The sequence below is a fragment of the Daphnia magna genome, linkage group LG6 (genome assembly GCF_020631705.1).
Source record: "Daphnia magna isolate NIES linkage group LG6, ASM2063170v1.1, whole genome shotgun sequence".
In the NCBI taxonomy this organism is placed as follows: Eukaryota; Metazoa; Arthropoda; class Branchiopoda; order Diplostraca; family Daphniidae; genus Daphnia; species Daphnia magna.
Genome location: NC_059187.1, coordinates 6,975,855 through 6,998,544, shown reverse-complemented (window position 1 = coordinate 6,998,544; position 22,690 = coordinate 6,975,855). Strand labels below are relative to the sequence as shown.

The 22,690-nt window shown below is 41.2% G+C and overlaps 1 protein-coding gene, 1 long non-coding RNA gene and 1 pseudogene across 3 annotated transcripts; 2 read left to right on the top strand and 1 right to left on the bottom strand.

Annotated features, from left to right (window-relative positions):
* Positions 1-5,106: 5,106 nt before the first annotated feature.
* LOC116924540 lies at positions 5,107-7,768 on the bottom strand (annotated as a pseudogene).
* Positions 7,769-11,337: 3,569 nt separating this feature from the next.
* On the top strand, positions 11,338-14,335 carry LOC116925126. Of its 2 annotated transcripts, XR_004395342.2 has the most exons (7): positions 11,338-11,754; positions 11,819-11,907; positions 11,986-12,045; positions 12,111-12,159; positions 12,219-12,378; positions 12,435-12,829; positions 12,894-14,335. It is a non-coding gene; the product is annotated as an uncharacterized LOC116925126 (long non-coding RNA). The 2 variants fall into 2 exon arrangements; XR_004395338.2 differs by having other exon boundaries at positions 12,111-12,378.
* Positions 14,336-20,432: 6,097 nt separating this feature from the next.
* On the top strand, positions 20,433-22,169 carry LOC116924537. Its single transcript, XM_032931064.2, has one exon. The coding sequence runs from the start codon at positions 20,433-20,435 to the stop codon at positions 22,167-22,169; it is 1,737 nt and encodes a 578-aa protein (XP_032786955.2).
* Positions 22,170-22,690: the final 521 nt, after the last annotated feature.

Genomic DNA, 22,690 nt, shown 5'->3' with positions numbered 1-22,690 from the left:
TTATAAAGATACGAAATGTTTAGCAATTCCTTATCGGGAATCAGACACTGATCTACGGCGTCGCAATCAGAGGCTCTACACATATGCCATCGGTATCGACATAATTGTGCACAGGCAGCTCTCTAATTTATTTTGGGTAAGGAATATTACACAGCCTAAATCCAACATTTCCAACTGTCGTTTTAAAAAAACACATCACCCTGGGGGTTGCAAAAATGTACCGACCTGTTACTTGCCTTAAAGCGTAATACCTTAAGGCATAAAAAAAAATTTCTAGACTTACCCAACCCTGCCCTATGTGTCCATCACCCCGTCTACCCTCCTTCTTAAAGTAAAACAAACAAAAACCCTTTACCCCGCCAATAGGTGGCTTTAAAAAATTAAATCGGTGTTCGGATTTTTGTGCAGGATACTGTACAAGAAATCCTTGTTCAGAAAGACCAGTAGCAATATCATTCCAAATTTGCTTTTGATTTGTTTTGTTGTCAATAAGGAGACTCCATTTCTCTTTTAAGAGATCTAAAATATTAAAAGTAAATGAAATACTATAAATAATAGATATGTAAAACAATGTAGATTACTCAATAATAGTTCTGTTGCTTCCATATCAATGTTCAATTGTGATGCCCTTTTCCCACTATTCCAACACTCCTTTAAAGCACTATTATCAAGCAAAATACTACTTTCAATTTCCATTTTCATTAAGATTTATCTCTGGTAAATTAAACGCATTCAAATCAGAATGTAATGCCTGAACGAAAAATAAAAAGAAATGTATAATAATGGAACACCGTTGCCTCATTTATTTATATAATGACTATCGTGTGCACAAAAAGGGGTTGGGAGATGTATGACATGAAGTTGAACTAAAGATCAACCGTGGTCCAGACCACGGTTGAGCAAATTCAACTTTTCTAGTTCAACTTTGAATTTTGCTTGACGCGAAAACAGAGGTTGAACTGTCTCTTGGTAGAACCCCCTAGCGGCAGTTGACAACAAAACAGCAGTCGACCTCAACAGTTCAACAAAAGGTGGACGCGGAAACGCACCCTTAGTTCCGTTTAGTTCGTTAGTTCATTTAGTTCCTCTTGAGCACCTTGCAGGTGTTGCAAGTACTACCCTCTATTGTCGCATTTTATAACTAAACATGTTTCCTCTTCTGTATAATTTGTATTTCCACCCCTAGATGACTGCTCGATCTGGAGTCGACCATAAGTCTCTCTGAAACTTAGAGAGGGGAGTCGGGATTCGGCCCGACGTCCGACAGGACGTTAAGAGGTGGCTTTGCTTGAAGCTGGCTAGCCTCGCGTAGGTCCTTAAGAAGGAGCCTTGTGTAAACTGGCTACCCTTCGTGTATTCTGTTTGTAAATAGTAATTAAGCGTTATTTGGTATGAATGTTTGTTATAAGCATTGTGCTCGAGCTTGTGCCAATAAAGAAACTGTAACACAGCTCCTGCCGAGCTCTGTTACTCAGTTTAAGGTACCAGTCAGTTCAGTTAAGTTAATTCTGTGAATTGGACCCTTCCCTCACGCGTTGCTCAACTGTTCCAATTGGTATGTCACACCTCTATTTATTTATGTCTGTAGACTAGACTTAGAAGCCAATACACTTGCATTATGGATCAACCGTCTCCTTTTTATTTATTTAAACCACTTTTAATTTAATTATTCCGTAAAGGGAAGGATGAGTAAATCCATGATCCCTTGACAGTAACATTCTGGGTACGTCTTACGTGCGATCACACGACAATTTGTTTCTTCTGCTGTAGATCGCATGCTGAAGTCACCAGAATTATCTTCAGCATTCGAAAAAAGTTTTGTGCAATTGGTTGATTACCAGTCTTCTTTTTCAAATGCAGCTCCAGCGCAATATTTTATGCCACCAAATTTTTCTTCTAGGACACCTTTGCAAATCGTTGCATTGTCAAAATCCCTCAGAATTCTAGAAAATCGATTCTCTAGCATTTCTTTGGGATCTATTAGATTAAGTTGAGTCTGACAACCAACTTGCCCATCAATGCAGAGAAAAACTGATCCATCGTGGATGTGCACCGACTACGACTGAATGTTTACCCCCACAGTGAGGTGGAACTGCACATATAAAGAGAAACCTGTGGTGTCAATAAGGTTTTTTTTTAAACCAAACAACAAATTAGATATAGCATCTTTATTTTAAAAGTACCTTTTCGTCATTGTTAGATTCAATCCAGTACCAAGAAGGAGGGATGGAAGATCTTTTCGGTTCAAAATTTGTCCATGAGCTGATATCAATTGGTAAATTTTGGACAGGAACAGCTTCCCAGTCATCAGGGAGATTGTCAGCATGCTCTCTCACTACGTATTTACTCTCAATAGATTGTCCTTTCCTCTTTAAGCAGAAACCGTCATGCTGACAGCTGCTAACTTGGGCATTCTAGATAAATGTAGGCGAAGCAAAGTAATTAAGTAATTAATAAGTAGGCTGACAAGTTGAACAATAATCCTTTGAAATACCTGGAAATATTCTAGGAATAGCACCGTCCTTCAGAATCCAATTATTCCACGAGTAGAATATTTGTTTCCTATCTTTTCCCTCTAATCAACGTCCTTTCAATATGTCACATTCTTCAAAATGACAAAGAGGACACTCTTGATGACATTTCTATATCAGTGTCTTCACGAGGAATAGACTGCTTCCATTTGGTGAGCAGATCACAATCTTTCGGCGGTTTAAAGAATGCAATGTTTGTGTCTGACTTGAAGCCAGGAAATACAGCATTACAGTTTGGTGCAAAACAACGGTCTGGCATATCTAAAATACTGTACTAGAATAGTAACTGAACATTTACCCCAAATTAAGGGATTTCTAACTTAACTTATATTAACTAAAGTTAAATAAAAAAAATATGAACCTTTAAAAAATGCATTTCCATAAAATGTCAACCAACATACCACACCATTTGTCACTTTCTTACTGAAACTTTATTGTTTTGGAGGGAAATCTATGCCGGAATTTGAGTAGTCAGCGCCCCTAACGATTGCCCCAAAATTTTTTCGTGGAAATAGCAGACGAAACTACGAAATTAGTCCTAGCACACGACAGTTCTCGGACCTTAAAGGCACATTTTGGCGCAAATATGTAGTATTCACTTCAGCTGAGTGGAGGTCTGGACCTCCATTCAGCTTGCAATTCACCTCAGCTGCTGGAAGCCACTCACACATTTTAAATTAGTAAATGTGGTAATGATGCTATCCAGGCAGACACCAGCTATTCATTGAAATTTTTCAAATTGAAAAACACATTGCGAAGTGTACATTTATGTGGTTTTTAACGTAACAATGGCAGAAATTGTTGAAGGTTTTGAAGTTGTAGACGTGGGCAATTTAATCGATGAGACAATCCAATCAAATTCTGCACCAATTTTCTACAAAGAAGTTTAGAATGGAAAAACAAACAAAACTCAAATGGAATTGGATCGCCACGCAAATTTGTTGTTTCTAGGTATACTGTTTATTAGTTGTTATTGCCTATTTATTCATATGTATAGTCTTATTTTTTGAAGAAATTTGTATTCCAAATTTCAGCTCTAGTAAAACGTTATTATCACAAATTGTATGATAAAAAAACTAAAACTGTAACCGTGTGGTAAGACATTGCAGAGAAATTAAAAGCTGAAAATTATATGTTTGGGACACTAGATTTTGCATTGGCTGAAAACCCCCACGTTAAACAACATTACTACGGAAGTTATTTTCACTTAAGATATCAAGCAACATGCTAAATGTTGCTCGACTAACTCTGAAATGTTTCCAAAACTCTAAATTAGAGTATTGCGATATCAAATTTAAATACCCAACATATCTTGGATTTCATTCAGGACTAATGTATGTAAAAGCTGTCAGAAAAATATCACGGCTTTGTTCCTCTTCACTACTAAAATCTGATGATGAGAAATTATTGGATTCTAGAAGGTAATTTGAGGAAACAAGGGCAAGAAACAGGGATTTTTTCTGTTTATCCATTGTTGATAACCGCTAATAACATATAAAAAATAAATAATAAATAATAAACTATTTTAAAAAGTATATGACCGAATCAAAACGCTTCAAACACAATAATAAAAAATAGAAATCCAATTTGGCAGCAAACCAACCAATACGGCGCAGAGTGTTTTTGACAGGTACGAAAAAGTAGAAAACTGCCTGCTTGCAAATGGGTGGAGTGAAGGGAGGGGCAAAAATATTATTTTAGGAGAAAAAGTATTTTGGCGTACACTCTGCTCCACTTCAGCTGAAATGAAATTAACATGAATTAACTTCAGCCAAAACGGTTTTGTCGTGAATTGTCTTCACTTCAGCGTTATGAGTTTCCATCATTGGACCGCATCATACACTGAGCTTCCTCTTCTTAACCAATCACTACGTGTTGAAAAAAGCAATTCTAGATTATTATTTGATGTTGTGAACGTAATTCTTACAAAGTTGAACCCCAACGCTATCCTGTTATTTGTAAAAACGTGGCTTTTAAAGAAATGGATCAAAATAAGACGTCTTCCGAGAGACGTAATTTATATTTAAAAAGGACCGTGGCTGAGCGCGTCCTTTTAATTTCCTTTAGCGGTCCAGTACTGCACGTCCTAGTAAGACAGATTTAGGATGAGTTACTGCATTAAACTGTTATGTGGAAATATACCTTGATACAAGTTGAATGTCAGATATAGTTGTAGTTAAATCTAATCATCACCCGATCAAACATTTGCCTGTGTTGAGTTTTGAAGCGGAACAACTAGTTGGAAATTCTTATGCAGGTAAAAAATGAATCTGAATTAATTATCCCATTTAAAATTAAAGGGTTCTTGTCTCCATCCATTAAATTTGTATTTTTATTTGTTGTCTGCATTTGCTGTTATATCGATATATCATCGCCTATGGCTATAACTCGAAGGAAGAAATCCTGATCCCGATAAGCAGCTTACCGTTGAAGAACAAGTAACATCTTGTTTCGTTTACAACAACAAAAGTTTTACTTTGTTTATTGTTGAATAATTGTTAAGATAATTATTACAAAACAATAAGCATTGTAAATATTTAAAAAAAAAGTAAATTACATTTAATAAAGAAGACTATCATTTAAAAAACATATTATATTCGTTGTTATCCTTGCGGTTAAGTGGGTGATCAGGTAAAACAGTGGGGAAGGAATTTCGTAGCTCCTGGACAATTTCTTGGCTCATGGTTGATTAACTGGAAAATAAAAATTGCCAATTTTTGTTGAATCCTGTACTGTGAATAGTTTTAATTATCTCATTCGCTTGGTAACGACCCAAGATTGTAAACAGAATCCAGTTCTTCGTGTGGGTCTCATTCTTCCGATGCGCTTTGATCTTGTTGTGAGACAGAAGTTTCTGGGTAATTTTCATATCGTCGCAGAGTTGCTGGAGTACCACCGTCATCTTGCAGACAGTGTTCTGTCCAATAAAACTTTCGAATAAAATTTCAAAAAGAATAACGGAAAAAATCAAATATTTATTTGTTATTCGTCGAATAGAAATTTGACTTATTCGTATTCGTTATTCTTATTCGTTGTAACTCAAACTGTATAATTTCGAATACAATTTCGAACAAATAATTTTATTTTTGTTCAGCAAAACTCATTTTGATTTCTGTTTAATACACATATTTTCAATTTTCAATGGCCTAAATTCCATTTTTATTCGATATTTCATAGTATAGACTCCTGGTTGCTCCACTATGGCTATTTTCCCTCTCAGAAAAGGGGTCCCCTTTTGCGGGGAACACTAAAATTTATTCGTTATTCGTTATTCGAATATTATTCGTTATTCGAATATTATTCGTATTCGCGCATAAAACGTCCTTTTTATTCGTCATTCATATTCGTTTGTACTGCTTATTCGTATTCGTTTATAAAACGAATCAAGTTTTTCCGTATTCGATAGAACACTGCTTGTAGAAGGGGAGGTTAGGCCCGACGGCTAACTGAGGAAAAAAGAACGGTAAGTATGTCTTATTAATTCGTGTTTTGTAATTTTTTTAGTACCTTGTTTCACTCGTTAAGTAACCCTTCATAATCATTGTTGGTTCGCAGGAGCAGATTAGAGCACGACCAGTTCTCCTTAGTCCAAAACCGACCCCGAATCCAGTTCTTCTACATGTATTCCATAAGCTTTGCCAATTCCGGTGGTGCCGCAGATTAAAGCACGATCAGCTCTCCGTAGTCCAAAACCGACCCCGAATCCAGTTTTTCTACATGTATTCCATAAGCCTTGCCAATTCCGGTGAGTTCCGCAAACCATCAAATACAGAAAGGGATCTTCTCAGCTAAAAAGTAAGATAACGATACAATTGTTTAATAGAAAATAATGTTCACCTGGAAGATAGGCAAGGCAGAGCAAACGAAATACGAGATCTCGATTGAAATTGGGCTCCTTTTTCTTATACGCTGCCGAAAGCTTCATATCGTGAAGCTTCTTAACGGTGGCTTGGCACAAATGGAAATTGCATCCTTGGTGGATGCAATGGCTTCCGGACCGCGACAAAAACGGCCCTTTCGAAGAAAAACAAGGTAAAATAAATAATTGTACGAACGCGAAATAGAAAGCTCTTAATATACCTGTTTAATAGTATCCTGGATGAATTAAGAGCTAGCGTCTATAAACACGTCTTGCAATCCTCTAACTGCCGTTTCATGACAGGGGTAAAAAACAGGAGGTAGCGTGTTCGCTGGTTTCCAGTACCAGCATAAACAGCTCTTTGATAGAAATCAGAAGGAAAAAAAGCCTCTTCTATATAAAAAAAGGGATTCATCTTTTCTAGGGTTAGGCGTCAAACATTTTGAACGTTGGTATCTGGGTGAATGAAAAAAGTATTACGGTAAATGATTTCGTTAAAAAGAAATTGAATACCTTAAGCGTCGAGTAGCATTGTCGATGTCCGGCACATCCCTCCCTGCAATTCCCGCTTTTTTGTATCTCTTCAATTATGATTCGTCCAGGCGCTTGGAATTTTTCAGTTACACAGGTTTTTCTTTGCATTTTTGAAAATGGAAACCTAATACAATTGATTTTTAATTAGAAAATTGAGTAGGAAATTTTATTTTAAAATTTATGCTTACCCTTCTATGGTTTCCATATTTTGGTGGATGATTGTGGTTTACTCCGGTGGGGTTGTGTGGCTTTTTCTGGAAGTCTTGCTGGTTATAGTGATGAAAGAAATCAATGGCACTGCAAATTTTTTAGGTTATTTTTGCTTTGCAAGGGTCTTTAGCAGAGCGTGAACTGCAGCGCCAAGTGAAAAGTTTACCGCTAACTTTTTTCTTTCTAAAGCAATAACCTTTGAATGAAAAAAGGTTAAGTTTTTTAAAATGAACCAGTATTTAAAATATATCACCTAATCCATTTGTCAGTTTAACCTTTTCCTTGTTTGAACCTTCCTTATAAATCTTGAAGTCTGGCTACGTTGGTGCTTGATCGGTAGCCGCAGCATTGGCACCTTAACTAGCACGTTACACATCAATAGCACCAGTCATCTCACTGGCAACTTCAAGAACACCTTCAACACCAGTGCACTGAACACAATGGTAGCAGGTAGCTGCTTGAGAAATCTCCAGGTAGGTGTAACACCTCTAGGAAAGACCATTCCGCAGCAGGCCCGATTAATTGGGCTTTACAAAGACCAATTACCCAATTACCTACCCAAGACCCAGGCAGAATTGCTTCCTAGCGGAAACAACGCCATCGCAGCGAGAACAATGTCATTAGTTGGAGTCATGGTATTCGAGCAAGACTAAAGAAAAGAGTATTACCTTTTAAAAAACAACGTCTCTATTTTATACTGATCAAATTGTTTGAAGGAGGAGCCGATGCATCACACACACCCATCCACCCGCTGAATCGCCCCCTTTGTTGCTCATCGCATAATCTCTTATTCTCGGGGGAAATCTTTAAGCTCGGATATCTCAAAAGTCAACCCTAAGTTAGAGCAATCCTGTGAGATTTCTACCTTAAACTCGCCCGACAAGCGATTCCTTGTTTATCGCCGCCTCGTCATACGCCTCCAGATTAACCAAGGTTAATGCGTATTAACGATTCATGACTCATTCGTAACCTAGCATTACTGAATCATAACCCATTTATGACTTATTCATAAACCATTCAATGCTGATGTCTATTATCCTTTTTCCCGACAACGAAGGTAATTATTAGTAGCACAACTATAAAAATAAAGACGAACTAGTTTGCATACCGGTTAAAACTTCAATTGCAATAGTATAATGAGTATACTCAAGAAAACGGAAGAAAACATATGTGTCTTGACGCCACATAAACACTGATAACTCAACCCTTCATCAGTAGGTGGCTGAATAACATCTACCGCTCATTGCAACGGAGCAGAGCCGAAGTTGCAACCATGATGGTTATTTAATTGCAACATTTTTAAAATATATTTCTCCAATGCAGACACAGCCTCCGTTAACATTAGCAAGCAAACCATTCTACGGAGAATGAAGGAGATAAATCTTCATCCGAGACGCGCTACCAGAAAGTTTTAATTAGCTGAAAGACATGCAGAGAACCAGTTTCAATTTGCTCTTCAATACCGCAATTACCCTGCAGAATGGTAGGGCAATGTTATTTTCAGTGACATTTGTTTTAACTATTCTTATCCCGTTTTCTTTATAAAACACCCATTTTTCAAAGCGCGTCGATGAAAAAATTACCCGAAAAAGGATTGGAAAACGTCTTGCTGACATTTAAGCGGGTGGGTAAATGGGGTGATCAGGCAAACCCCGCAACCCCGCTTACCCCCCGCCCAAATGGCAGCTGGAAGTTTTCCAATCCTAATAATTTATAATAGTTTTGATAATAATGTTGTTGTTATTAGGTCTGACGAGTGTCCGTGTTTTTGCCTATAGGCCAAATGAAACGAGGTTCAATCGCGAACACGTTCAAGTGTATGACACCAGCGGCAGAAAACCCGTTCCCGTTTGGGCTTGTTTTTCGTCCGTCGCTGGAGCCGGGCCATTTGTAAAAATTAAGGCCGATTTGTTAAAGAAAAGTATATAGAAATTTTGGAAGAGGAACTTCTTCCATGGGTTCGCCATCATTATGGCGAACAACAAGTTCATTTTGTGCAGGATAAGTCTCCCATACACACAGCCCGAATCATCACTCAATGGTTTCGTGAGCACCCGCAAATTGAACTACTGCTGTGGCCTTCCAAGGGTGCGGACATGAATCCCATCGAAAATGTGTGGGGCGACATTGTTAAAGATTTTGACTGCCGCCATGCCAGGGCCGCAGACGACGTCTTCAATCACGCCCGTGATAACTGGATCCGTTATAACGAGCGACCAAACTATTGGCAGATTCTGTCAAATTCGATGCCAAAGCGGTTAAATTTAGTCGCAGAGGCCAATGGTTTTTAGAAAGAATATAAAAAATGAAATTCACAAAATGTTGTCTTTGTAAATATTTTTTATGAAATAAAAAAAATCAAATAGTTGAATTAATTATTTTTTTTTTTGTTCTGAATATCCCCTTACAACAAATGTCTGGTTACCATAGCGACGAGACTTCCCATCCCTAAGTCTGTGTCTCGTAGCGTAGTTAAAAGAAAATTTGCAGTAATTTGCAAAATTTGTTGGCTATGTCTAACGTTAAGTTGCCCTACCCTCCCGCTCTTAGATATTTTCATGGCAATTTTTACTGTTGTCCTCCCGCATTTTATCCGACCCCAATATTCGGCCAAAAACTCCATGTAATTTGACCACACGCTAATAGGTGGCATTTTTTTTTAAGGGGGGTAGTCGGATTTTTTTGGAACATACTGTACATCAAGTGTAAGAACTAGCTATTGCACCGGACGACGGGGTTGTCACATTATTTTTTTGAAAACTATTTTATCTAGCATGGGGTTTACCGGTTAAGTTTGGTTAATTTAGGTTAAGTTAAGATAGAGGATAGATTGAGTAAGGGTTAGATAAACTGAATTAGGATAGTTCAGATTTAATCAAGTTAGGTTAATTAGGTCAAATTAGTCAAGTTCAAATTAGATTAAGTAGATGGGTTAAATTAAATTTTTACCGAAAACAATAAAAAAAGGAAAGACAGTTAAGAGAAAATATTAAAACTAGATGAACTTTTTATACAGATGTTTTATTTGCTATTAGAACGTTTCGATTTACAGTGTTAGTCAAGTAGTTAAACTGCTTGAAGCTAATGGAAATATCAAAGAGCAAGAGAAATTGACAGAGAATCTTGATTCACTGTGTGAGCACCATGGAAAGGGATATTTTATGTCACAGGAAATATTGTATATGGAGGAAACAGAAAACCTGTCATAATTGGAATCAGCTTAATGTGAAACTCCAAAACGGAAAAACAAGAGTGAAAAATGTTGTGATTTTCAATGGAAAGTTATACAAGGAAATGTTTGAAAACGGAAAAAACTACAGAAAATTGTGTGTACTACAGTGAAAGAATTCAACACGCATACTATGATGAAGTCGTTTCTGGTCACCTTGGCATTAACCATACCATTACATAAGATTCGTTAGCGTTTCTTTTGGCCGAAGAGGGCACTCGACATTACCATCATGTACAGAGCTGTATAGGGGAAACCGGGCTATTCTGGTTAGGAGTTATTCCGGTCAACAAAGTTTAAATATACTGATTACATTTTTACAATATATTGCAAATATATTTTATGAGTACAATGTTGAGCTGCATTTGTGCACAAAAAATTGCCTGTTCAACAAATTTTTGCTGAAATACATCTCGTTGTCCATATTGCAACAAGTTCCTATAGCGTCGCAAGAACTTCTGCGTTAAGCAGCGCGCATATGAAACACGATAGAAACTTATTTTTTTCCGAGAAAAATAGCTCTCTTTTTCTGAAATATTGTTAGTTATCTTGAATTATCTTTTATTTGGCGGCTATTATTATATCTGGAATCGCGTTGGAGTCCCTCATCGGGGCTAGTCCGGACGACTTGGAGGGGTCAAACCGGTCAGTTTTCTATTCAGTTTTGTCAGCTTGTTAACAGCTTGTTAACCGGTGACCTTCGAACCCGGAAAGCCTATGTCCGGAAAGCCAAACATAGGTTGGCCACACATCCCGGTGAAAGAGTTCGGATAGATGACGTTGCTCAATTGACTCGCGGGGCATTTCTGGATAAATTTAATCCCTTAAACATCACTGCTGGATTCAGATCGAGTGGAATTTGGCCCTTTAATCGGCACGTATTTTCTGATGATTTTTTGCTCTCACAAGTCACTGATAGGCCAATTGGTAAAAAAAAACTTTCATACAACGAAATTCATTATTAAATCCCCTTTTAAAATTTAGTTCTGATTGCGGCTCCGGTGGTAGCAACCACCTAAAAAGACTAGCCCCTCGAACCCGCCATATCAACGGCAAATTCGACAGAAGCTTCGTCGTCAACAGCACCAGTGGCAGAGGAGACAAGTAAAAACCAGAGATAAGGAGATGGCTCACTCCACGTAAAGCCCAGCAGTCGACATTTTCCCTCCTCCCCCTCTCTAGCAGACGAATTCGACTGCGCTGCTCCTTTCGGCCAGCTCCGGAAGCATTTGACGGCTGAGGACCACTGGAGGACTGGTTTTACGTTTTGAAACGCAAATATATTCGTATTTCTTATTTATTTAGTTCCGTTCAGTGCACTTTAGTGATTGAATTGATGAATTGAAAAGAAACAAAGATGAAAATTATGTTTCTACTGATTCATAAACAAGGTATATTTGTTCAAGAAATTTCTTTTAGAGGTTTCATTTGATAAGTTTTGATTAAACACTTTAGTAAAAGAAAGGAATCTGAATTTAAGATATCTGAGTACAATTAGTTGGATTAATTCATGAACACTTTCAACAGAAAACTTTTTAACAATGGTAGGGAACACTTCAGAGTAGTTAACAACTTTGAGGATCTTGTGCGCTAATGTTTCTAACACATTATGTTGATTGGAGAGTTTAGATAACTTTTCTACAACAACGGAATGAAAAAATGTTTCAGCTGTGTAAATCAAGGTATATACAGATTTTGAAGGAACAGTTATTACGTTTGTAACTCTAAATTTACAAATATTTAACAGGTCTGGACTTAGAGGATCATCACACGAGTTAAACAAGGAATTTCTTCTGGTTGGACATTTAACAAGTTTCTCAATTTTCAGTACAATGTAGCCAGCAATGTATGCTAGGCATTGGTTGTTGAAGTGGTCTTTCAACTGACTAGCATGGAATTCCTCATCAGAACATATTACTTCAATATCCATCATGATATCCTGATCAACTGTGAGTTCGTTAACATCAGATACATTATCTACTGGCATAAGGGAACAATTGGATGACAGTGAAGGGGTAACACCTCCAGCTTTTATAACTAATAATTTTCTCAGAATAGATTTGAATTGCAGAGTATTTGGATTATTATTCAATCCACAACGAAGTCGAATGATCCCAAAAAAGTGTTCCAATGGGTCCTGCTGCATGTGCCTGGTGGCTACATAACTCAATGGGTTGTTCTGCCGATGAAGAAGCTGGTGGGCTAGAGTTATAGTTGATCGTATCGTTGCGATAAGTCCAATAATACAGGTTTTCCTTCTACTTGTGTAGAATAATCTGCCACTTGGAAGTTTTAGTTTAGTTAAAAAGAGCGCTAACTCATTAAGCTCTTTAGTCTTCTCCTCTAGGTTTTCTTTGGTAAGAACCGCTTTGTCACCATTTGCTTGAACATTCCATGAGTTCAGGATATCTAAAAGCTTATTGAATTGCCAACAAAACTGTTCGGTGGCCTCACTTCCTTGAAACTGTAATTTGTGAGTCAGATTTTGTTGTTAAAATTAGCTATTAATTTTTATTTTTTTTATATTGAGATGTTACCTGAGGAACTTTTAGTACTTCTCGTAAATGTCGGAGCGGTTCTGCCACGGATCTACTCAAAACTTAAGCAGCGAGAGCCACCTTCATCTTATGTCGCTCGAAGTATGCGTGTTGTCTTGTAAGTCGATTACCGAGACGAAATCCAGCCTCATTTTGGAATTGAAAGAGAGCCTTGATGTACTTCCACTGTGCTGGATCTTGATATCCAGGTAACTTCACCGGTGAAAAAGACAGAAGATTCCTTGCCAACTTCAGCATGTGGCACGCATCAAGTAAAACATTAACTGGTTCTCCGGTAGAAGGATGCACGAAGTTTGGTTTAAACGGGCAAGTCAATTTTTTTTTTCAAAGTCGCAGCTCATCTTCCTGTCCTTGCTGTTTTCGTTGGCATTGATGACGACGAGTATTTCAGATTATTGCGCCTAACTCAGTTGTCATTTTAACGTTCGCCGCTAACTCATCGAATACCACGGATCTGACAATAATCCCAAATTCGTGTGTCGCCTTGAGTACGTCCTTAAGCAGTCCACCCAAGCGTGTTCCGTCGATATGGTTCGTAAAATATCAATCTATCAATCAATATCAAGCTATAGTTGTTTCTGTCCAGCGAGCCCCTAGTAATTTCTCATAATTCTGAATTTGATCCATAAAAAAAATCTCAGCTTTCCCGCCAATAAAAAACAAAGAAAACAAACAAAATTAGGTAAAAATCATAAATTTAAAAACAAAAAGTAAAAGCAGGCAGTGACAGTAGCCATTGAAATGCATGCTGCACTTGGAACAGATGGCTTCATCAACGTAGGAAGTACAGTTACATTTATGAAAGACAACATCGCTGGATTAGCTTGCACGATGTTAGTAGTGTTAAAGAGCATCAACTGTATCGCTTACCCAACAAAATTCCCTATTATTCTCCGCTTGACGAGCGACTACATTTCTTGGAATCCGACTTCAGTTACATGAATGGCAACAAGAAATCGAAAATCTTATTAAATCAATGCCTGACAACAACCAGGCGGAAAAAGATGCTATAAAGAAAACGAAAAAGAAGTTTCTGGTGCATGAAACATAAGAAGTCCTAACTTATACTACTATATCAGCAGTTGCTTGCATCCGCTATTTGTTAGAAGAATTGGGATTCAAGTATATGTACTTACCAGAAGATTCTCCAGTGACCCCAATGAACAGTTGTTTGGGGCTATTCGTCAGTTGATTAGGGGCAACTTTAAAGGAGATGCGACGGCTGTTTCTCATGCGTTTGAAAAGATATTTGGGACGGGAATAGCCTATAACTCAATTTACTACAATACCACATTGTCTCGCGAATCTAAAAAGGGTACAAATTAATACGCTACTCAGAGAAATCAAAAATTGAAATAGTAAAAGCTTTGCGTTTGTTACCACCGTCGAGTCTCCTTATACTGAATGATCTTAAAACACCTCCAGGTACAGTTTATAAATAGGCAAATGAATTGTTTCATACCAGTTTGTAAAAATTTATTTTTTAATGCTTAGTGAAGCCGAAGCCGACGTCCCAAGCTTGCACTGCAACCTTAATTTCTGGGTACATCATACGTGTCCTACTGGAGTAAGAGTTTTGTGGGGATTGTACAGCTAGACTACAGGATGTAAAATCCACTGACCCTTTGATGCAATTGATCTTTCGACTAAGTTGTAACCTATTATTAATTACAAATATAATTTTAAAACTTAAAATCTCATGAATAACATTACTTCAATTGTTTTATACAGACTGTGGTTGTCTTCTTTATCCCACAGTTGAGTTTGTGTCAAGGCTGTGTACGGTGTTTCTATTTGTAAAGAATACCCTTCGACAGATGTCAAGCTCGACTTTCATGTTGAAGGACCTTGTGACATTGCACTCGAAGCGGACTCGCTTCAACTCCAACTGGTGTTGACCATTTTATTCAGCTTTTCAAAGTAAAAACGCGGTCTGGCACCCCTGCCACGCCTCATGTGGGGGCCTTGGGTGCCGTACCGCCTCAGACCTTCTTCAGTTCTTCGCTCGACCGGTCGCCATCATGACGCGCTCCAATAGAAAACCACGCGACCGAGACCGTATCAATCGACATCGAGGCAATTCACGCTCCAGAGCCGAATTTTTTTATTCCAGAGTTGAGGACAATCTTCCCCGAGCTGGTCGTAGCTCGGCAACAATTTTTCTTAGACAAAGTTCTCGAGATCGGTCACGATCACGTGGTCGGTCGTCTAGCAATCTAGTGATTCTTTCCGCCTCGTCTTTCAGTGTGAGTGAGTCCAGTGTCTCTCGTAGCCTTTCACCGCGAACGTTTCCACAACCGCTTCTCACGTGAAACACGTAGCTCGACCCGCTCTAGTAGCCGCTCTCGATCGTCGATGAACCGCCCCCTTGCTTCTCGCAGCCGTACAAGGGGATCATCCAGCCGCCGCTCTTGAGATCTCCAGCATATACCTTTTCCAAAGGTTAATCCGGAGGTTGTAGTTACCATCACATCAGCCCCCGTTCCGGCAGATAAGACACGAGCCATTCTGAGGTGGATGAATGAAGGCTATTCAGCCTCCGAAGCGAGAGCCTTACGCGAGATCTTCACCCCCTCCTTCGAAGGAACCTTTTCACTGGGATGTCCACTTCTCGACGATTCAGTTGCCCGTTTGCTCCGCCGTGCTAAAAATACAACAGTAATATTCGTGACTTCCAAGAAAAAATTTGACCGTCTACGCAGTATAAGGTGCTGGACATTGCCCGTCCCCTGATCTGTCTCTGGAGCAACATGGCTCCCACTGACCTGGCGGCCAAAGCCGTCGAATCCGCCCTGCGTCTCTGGACCATGGCCTTCTACGAGATCTCCAAATATCGACGCCGTAACATACTACGCCAAACAGCTCCCGATTTCATCCGTCTGTTGGCCGATTTCAAGTCTGTTTTCGAATCGTGATACAACCCGGCTCTTCGGCACCCGTTTTGTGAAGGCGCTTGCGAAGGAGGCCGACTAAGAAAGAAAACTAGACAAAGCACGTCCTATTGGACTCTCCAACTTCCATAGATCGGGTAAAGAACGAAGACCACATAGCTCGTCACACCAGCAGTACAACCCCAGGAACTCACATCAGACGCATCCTTCCATACACAAAAAAAATCAACGAAACTCCAGCTGGGGGTAGACTCTCTCTTTTTTCGACGAAATGGACCTCGATCGTTGATGACGTTTTTGCCACCAGCGTTGTAACCAAGGGGGCGTACATAGAATTTATCGACACCCCCGTTCAACACCTTTTTCCGAAGGGTATGTCAATGACCACATTAATGCGCCAGGCTTGCGACCAGGAAGTAGTATCTCTCCTAACCAAGAACGCCATTCACCCAATTATCGACATTGGATCCCCCGGGTTTGTCAGCCCCCTGTTTGTAAAACCCAAAATGTCAGGAGGATATCGTCCTCTACGAGCACTTTAAGATAGAGTCTCTAGTTACAGTACAGAAATTGCTGCGCCAAGGAGACTTTATGGCTAAGATGGACCTCCAGGATGCTTACTTGTCAGTCCCCATAGCTCCAGAGTTCTATCGCTTTCTTCGTTTTTCTTGAAACGACAAGCAGTATGAGTTAAAAATTTTACCCTTTGGCCTCTCATCAGCCCCTCGTTTATTCACGAAGCTAATGCGCCCCGTAATTGGTATTTTGAGGGGAATGGGACTTAGACTCGTCGTCTACTTAGACAACATCCTCTTTATGAACGTGTCCGAAGAGGGGTTACGAAACGACGTTCATGCTGCTCTTTCTCTATTCCTCATACCTTGGGCTTTATTATAAATTTTGAAAAATCAGTCTTTCAGCCGCAGAAAGTTTTAAAATACCTTGGTATGCTCGTGAACACCGAATCGTTATCCTTGGCCCTTACGGCAGATAAAAATGGAAAACTAACAGCCCTCTGCCTAAGTCTTTTAAGACGAGAGTCTCCGCCCTTACGAGATGTAGCTACTTTACTCGGCCACTTTTCTTGGGCCATTGCGGCAGTTCAGTATTCTCAAGTCAGTTGTAGAGGTTTGCAACATTTTTTGAATTTGCACTCGTCCCTCGGCAGTCTTGAGTCCAAATTTAATCAAACACCTGAGGCGATTGCGGACTTCAAATGGTTCAAATGGAGTTCAAAGCACTTCCGGATTCTAAAGGACGTATCTTCGCTTCCGATCCGGATCTTATGATCTATTCAGATGCATCCCGTTTGGGTTGGGGCTTCCATTGCGATGGCACGTCAGGCAGGGGCCTCTGGACGTCGGCTGACCTTACTCGTTACATTAATGAATTAGAGCTTCTGGCGGCGCTCTACGTGATTCAATCTATGACAAGAAACTCTCGGGGATTATCCATTCTCCTTTACTTGGATAACACGACCACCGTCGCTTACATTAATCGTGGCGGTGGTACACATTCTAAGCAGCTATGTGATTTAGCAAGACTCCTATTTGATTGGTGCAAGGATAGAAACCTTTCCATTCAGGCCATTCATTTGCCGGGCGTACAGAACACCCTAGCGGACGAACAGTCCCGAATTTTATTGGACTCTAGTGATTGGCGTCTCATTCGCACTCTCTTCAATAGTATAATGAGTATTTGGCCAGCAGAAGTCGACTTGTTTTCGTCGGCATGGAATGCTCAGTTGCATTACTTTGTTTTGAAACGGCCACAGCCCGGAGCAATGGCCTGTAACACATTCGCCATTTACTGGGCGGATTTTATCGGTTACGCTTTCCCACCGTTTTGTTTAGTGTTCTGCTGCATCTCCAAGATGCAGAAAAAGAAAGCAAACTTGGTGCTAGTATGCCCCTTTTGGAAGAGCCAACCGTCGTTCCCCCTGTTACTGAACCTGGCAACGGACTTCGAGGACAATTCCACCACATCCCGGCCTATTAACCTCCCCGACGGGAGAGTCCCACCCGCTGCTGTTGAGCAGGCGCCCTATTACGCTGTCCGCTTTGAGGCTATCAAGCAGCGTCTCCACAAGGGAGGTTTTTCTGAAGTAGTTATTGAACTCCTCGGTGCAGCCAACCGGCTCATCACCACGGCCGCATATCAATCCGCATGGGCAACATGGAGTAGCTGGTGTCTCCAACGGGCTGTGATCCCCTACATGCACCTCTAACAGATGTGTTAGACTATTTTATTTAGCCGACCTGAAATCAGCAGGCAAGGCAAACAGCAAGATCAACGTGCACCGGTCAATGTTAGGTTGCACCCTACCTAGCGTGGACAGCTCACCACTGGGACAGCATCCACTTGTTAAGCAACTATTGAAGGGTTGCTTCAACTCAAACTCTCCGCTACCCCGCTATAGTAGCACCTGGAACCCCGATGACGTGTTGCATTACATTATGGCAGTAGGTCCAAACGAGTCTTGATCTCTGTCTGCACTGTCTTATAAACTTGCCACCTTGGTTGCGTGAGCCACCTTACTGAGATCAGCAGAGCTAGCCTATATTTACTTTTTATCCATTCGCTTCACTAATCTTTCAGCTCAATTTAACCTCTCACAGCCTCGCAAATCGCAGCGTACAGGAGCATTGCGCTCCATGTCCTTGCGCCGCTTCACGAACCCGCTTACCTTCCCAGTATCTTGTATGGAAAACTGCATAGACTGCACTGCTTGCTTACCGGTGTCGGAAGATCGCTCCACACTCTGGCTTAGCCTGCGCAAACCGTATAAACCGGTGGGAGCTTCAACCCTGGTTCTTTGGATCAAACTGTACTTAAAAGAGGCGAACGTCGATCCTAATTTCACTGCCCATTCCGTTAGGGTCACGGCCGCGTCGCATGCTGCTACAGCAGGAGTCCCCATCGAAACCATTCGACGCACGGCAGACTGGTCAAGGGAGTCGACTTTCAACCGTTTTTATAGACGAGATATAATCGCTCCATCGGTAACAGAAGCCTTATTCATAACATAGCTTTGAAGTCACCAGTTGGAGTCGATGCGAGTCCGCTTCGAGTGCAATTATAGATTGCTCGAGGCGAAGCCGAAGAGCAATCAGAATTGCGCAAGAAAGAAGGAGAGAGACTCCAACAGTCTCCTTATCCCTCCCACCCTGCCCCTTTTCTTTGGTGGCTATTCTACCTCCGACGAACGTACTCAATTGTTCTTTCTCATTCATTCTAGACGCCGTGCATATCACCGAGAGGGCCAAACCAATCCTGCAAATTAATGGAGTCCACTCTTTCGCGACCTCCCCTGTCATCTTGGGCGTTGTTGCAGTCTAATTAAGCGGCCTATTCAGAAATTCCCAACCCGTTGTTTCTGTTTATCATCCAGTTCAGAGATAAATACAAATCTTATGTTATCGTAAATTACTGAATCTGCCCTTGTTTTTTGTTGTCCGTCTTGTCGGGCTCATGTTTCGCTTTATCAGTCTGAGGCGGTACGGCAACCAAGGCGACTAGAGGCACGACCAGGGTGCCAGACCACTTTTTGACTTTGAAAAGCTGAATAAAATGGTCAACACCGAGGAGAAACTCTCCTCCTTCCTTGCGCAATTCTAATTGCTCTTCGGCTTCGCCTCGAGCAATCTGTAATTTCTTCTGCCCCATCTGGAGATATGCAACACTTTTGTCTGTGAAATCGCTCGTTCTAGTGAAAATAACAAAGACTTAATTGGAGTTATTCTGATAAAATTTTGAAACCAATTTTGTCTAACAAGAGAAAGTTGCATTTAAGTTTGAAGAAGACCAATACTTTTGATCCAGCCAATAAGGAATGCATGGCCAGAACACTGAGACAATAAAATAAAACTCAAATGTCAACAGCATTTTCCATTTCTTAAATTTTAAATAACAAAATGCTTACCATTGTTGGCTGTTCCGAATCCTACAACTCCGAAATAGCTAGAAGAGGCTTTGTCACGATCGGTATTGTGACATAGGCGAGAACGGAGGCAGGGGAACGTAGACGACGCAACGACAAGGGAAGAACACGTTTGGTGGCGTTAATTACACACAAGAATTCGCCAGTTACAGTCGCGTCAATCGTTTTCAATATAACAGTTTTGTAACACTTAAATGTCAGTTTGATTTAACGTGCGTAAAACAATACAGAGTATCGAAAATTACCTACAGTGTTAAGTCAGTGCGTATCGATAACATTTTGGTGCATCGACCGGGAATCGTGAATCCCAACGAACTGATCCGTAAGTTGTAGTCGTCTTATCGCTCTGTATCGTCCACATCGTTTACGCCACAGCACGAATATTCATGCCGACATTGTCTCTCAGTGAGAGGATCTACAATCAAGCGTTACTTTTAGAACAGAACTTAATTAGACGATTTACGTTCACACGTGCTCGCCCTATAGCACCCTGAGTCGTCTACGCTCGATGTACTGTACTAATAACTGGATTGTCGAAAACCTAAGCTTGTACCCGTTTCGTCGACAAGCTCGTGTCTTAAATAACGTGTAACGTGTTACATTCGCAAATCAGTCCCACGTGGCAGATCACGTATCCATTCCGCAAATTGCTCCCTTACGTCATCCGTTGTCATTCAAGCATGGCCAACGACGCCTTTCCCCTTGAAGTTATTCAAGAAGAAGAACCGGAGGAGGAATTGGAAGAATGGCAAACGACCAACGATCCTGCTGAGCTAAAGCATTACCGTACTCAGGCAAAGAGAATTCACACGAAGTCACTCAATCAAGCTCTCCTTGCCGTCCGGATGCTAGAATATGTTGATACAGTCAACGTATATCGAGTTGGCTTGGTCCGTGCATACGACATAGTTGAAAGAATTCACCGTCGCTACGTGGAAGTCTGTAAGTTCGACGGCGAAGAGCTGGACAGAGAAACCAGCTGGGGAATTGATATTTCCATCAAACATTCGAAGGCGTTAGCCGACGTGGCCAACTACTTAGATTCCTGTCAGGCCCGCGCAAGATCAGTTGCAGGTTCCAGCCGCAGTAGCACTTCTAACCGTTCATCAGCCTCATCGACACGCCGTAAACTTCAAGAGGCAGAGCGGCTAGAAAAGGAAATGCAACTAAAGATTCAACAGGAAAGAGCTGAAGCCTTACAACAAGCCGAAGAGGATGAACGTATGCAGCAGTTCGAAATTGCCAGGAAGGCAGAGGAAGAACGTATGCAGCAGTTGGAAACCGCCAGAAAGGCAGAAGAAAGACGGGTTGAAGCAGCGAGTAGGGAACGACAATTGCAAATGGAGCTGGAGAAACAACGCTACACTGGCTCCTTGTTACGCAAACAGCTCGCAGACGAATTAGCAGTGGCCGAAGAGACCGATGAAAAGGAAACCCCCGGTTTTGACAAAACAGATGTCTGGAAACGTTCTGTCGTCCCATCTCATCCACCTGCTACGCTTATCCCAAATTTCCGTATACCGTGTGGGACATCAACGTCAACGCAACCATGCTCTCAATACGAGCCGGCTGCGTCTGAACAGCCGTCTACGTCCGACCAGCCGTCCTCGTCGATTTCCAAGCTAAATGCCAACGCCTCCAGCTACATACCACCAAACGTATTCAACCAGCCAAATCCAAGTATAGCTCGGCAATTCACCTCAAGCGCTCGTCCGTCACTGATTCCAACAACCACGACGTCGGCGCTACCCGTCCACAACCGAGTTACGCAACAAACGTTTCCGACTCAAAGACCAGTTCACGCTCCACAACCAACGGTGTATTCTCCTGATGCCTGGATATTCGCCGTGAATCGTCATGACGCACCTCCGACATTTCGTTCATCATCGAGACCGCCGAAAGCTGAACCACCGAAGTTTGACGGCAACCCGATAAATTGGCTTATGTTTATCCAGTCATTCAAGGTTCAAATTCACGACACATGCTTCAGCGATGCTGAACGTCAACACCATCTACGTGCAAGCTTGACGACCGAAATTCAGAACAATCTTGGCGAAGTTCTGCTCAACCCTGGATTATACTCCTTTGCATTGAAAGAGCTGCATTGGAAGTTCGGAAATCCAAGAATCGTTTCAACCGCATGCTCTTCATCTCTCTTAAAGCTACCTTCGTTTAAAGATAGCGACTACGAATCGTTAAAGCAGTTTTCGTCCACACTCCGTTCAGTCGTCGCAACTTTGCAACTGGGTGGATATGGGCTGGAACTACACAGCAGCACAACCTTGGCTCAATTGGTTGGAAAATTGCCGCCCACCTTACGCAGTAAATGGGCCGAAGTGAGCTATCGAATTCAAGATAGACTGCCCACGATACTCGACCTGGACACGTGGGTCGATGACGTTACGATGGCGGAATAATTCGTCCGTGTTGGCGTCAACCCCACACCCCAGCAAGACAGTCATCCGAAAACTCGAGAAAACGTCCACAGGTCATCGAACGAAAAACAGAAGAAATCGACCACGACTCCCATGGTCTTTTTCACGATCGTAAAAATTGCGTCCTGCCCACATTGTGACAGTGCTCATCACCTTTACCTCTGTGAGAAGTTTAAAGCCTTAAATCCCACGGAACGATCAGAAATCGTCAAAGAAAAAATATGCTGTTACCGGTGTCTCGACGACCGCCATATAAGTTCCGAGTGTACGAAGGAAAAGCAATGTGGAACGGACGAGTGTAAACGTCTTCACCACCCTCTTCTCCATGGAGCACCGAGGATGTACCCGAAAACGCCACGATCGAGCCCGATGTCATCCTCATCTCAAAAGAGCCCGTTTAACGGCTCAGTCTCCTACGGCTACGAAAGTGAAACGACCTTGCTGCCTATCGTCCCTATGTTAATTTAAGCTGATGGTCAAACCTGGACCGGGTATGGATTGCT

Bases quoted from the DNA above. Each gene is read 5' to 3' on its own strand.
- LOC116924537 (XM_032931064.2), top strand. From the start codon at position 20,433: ATGGCCAACGACGCCTTTCCCCTTGAAGTTATTCAAGAAGAAGAACCG.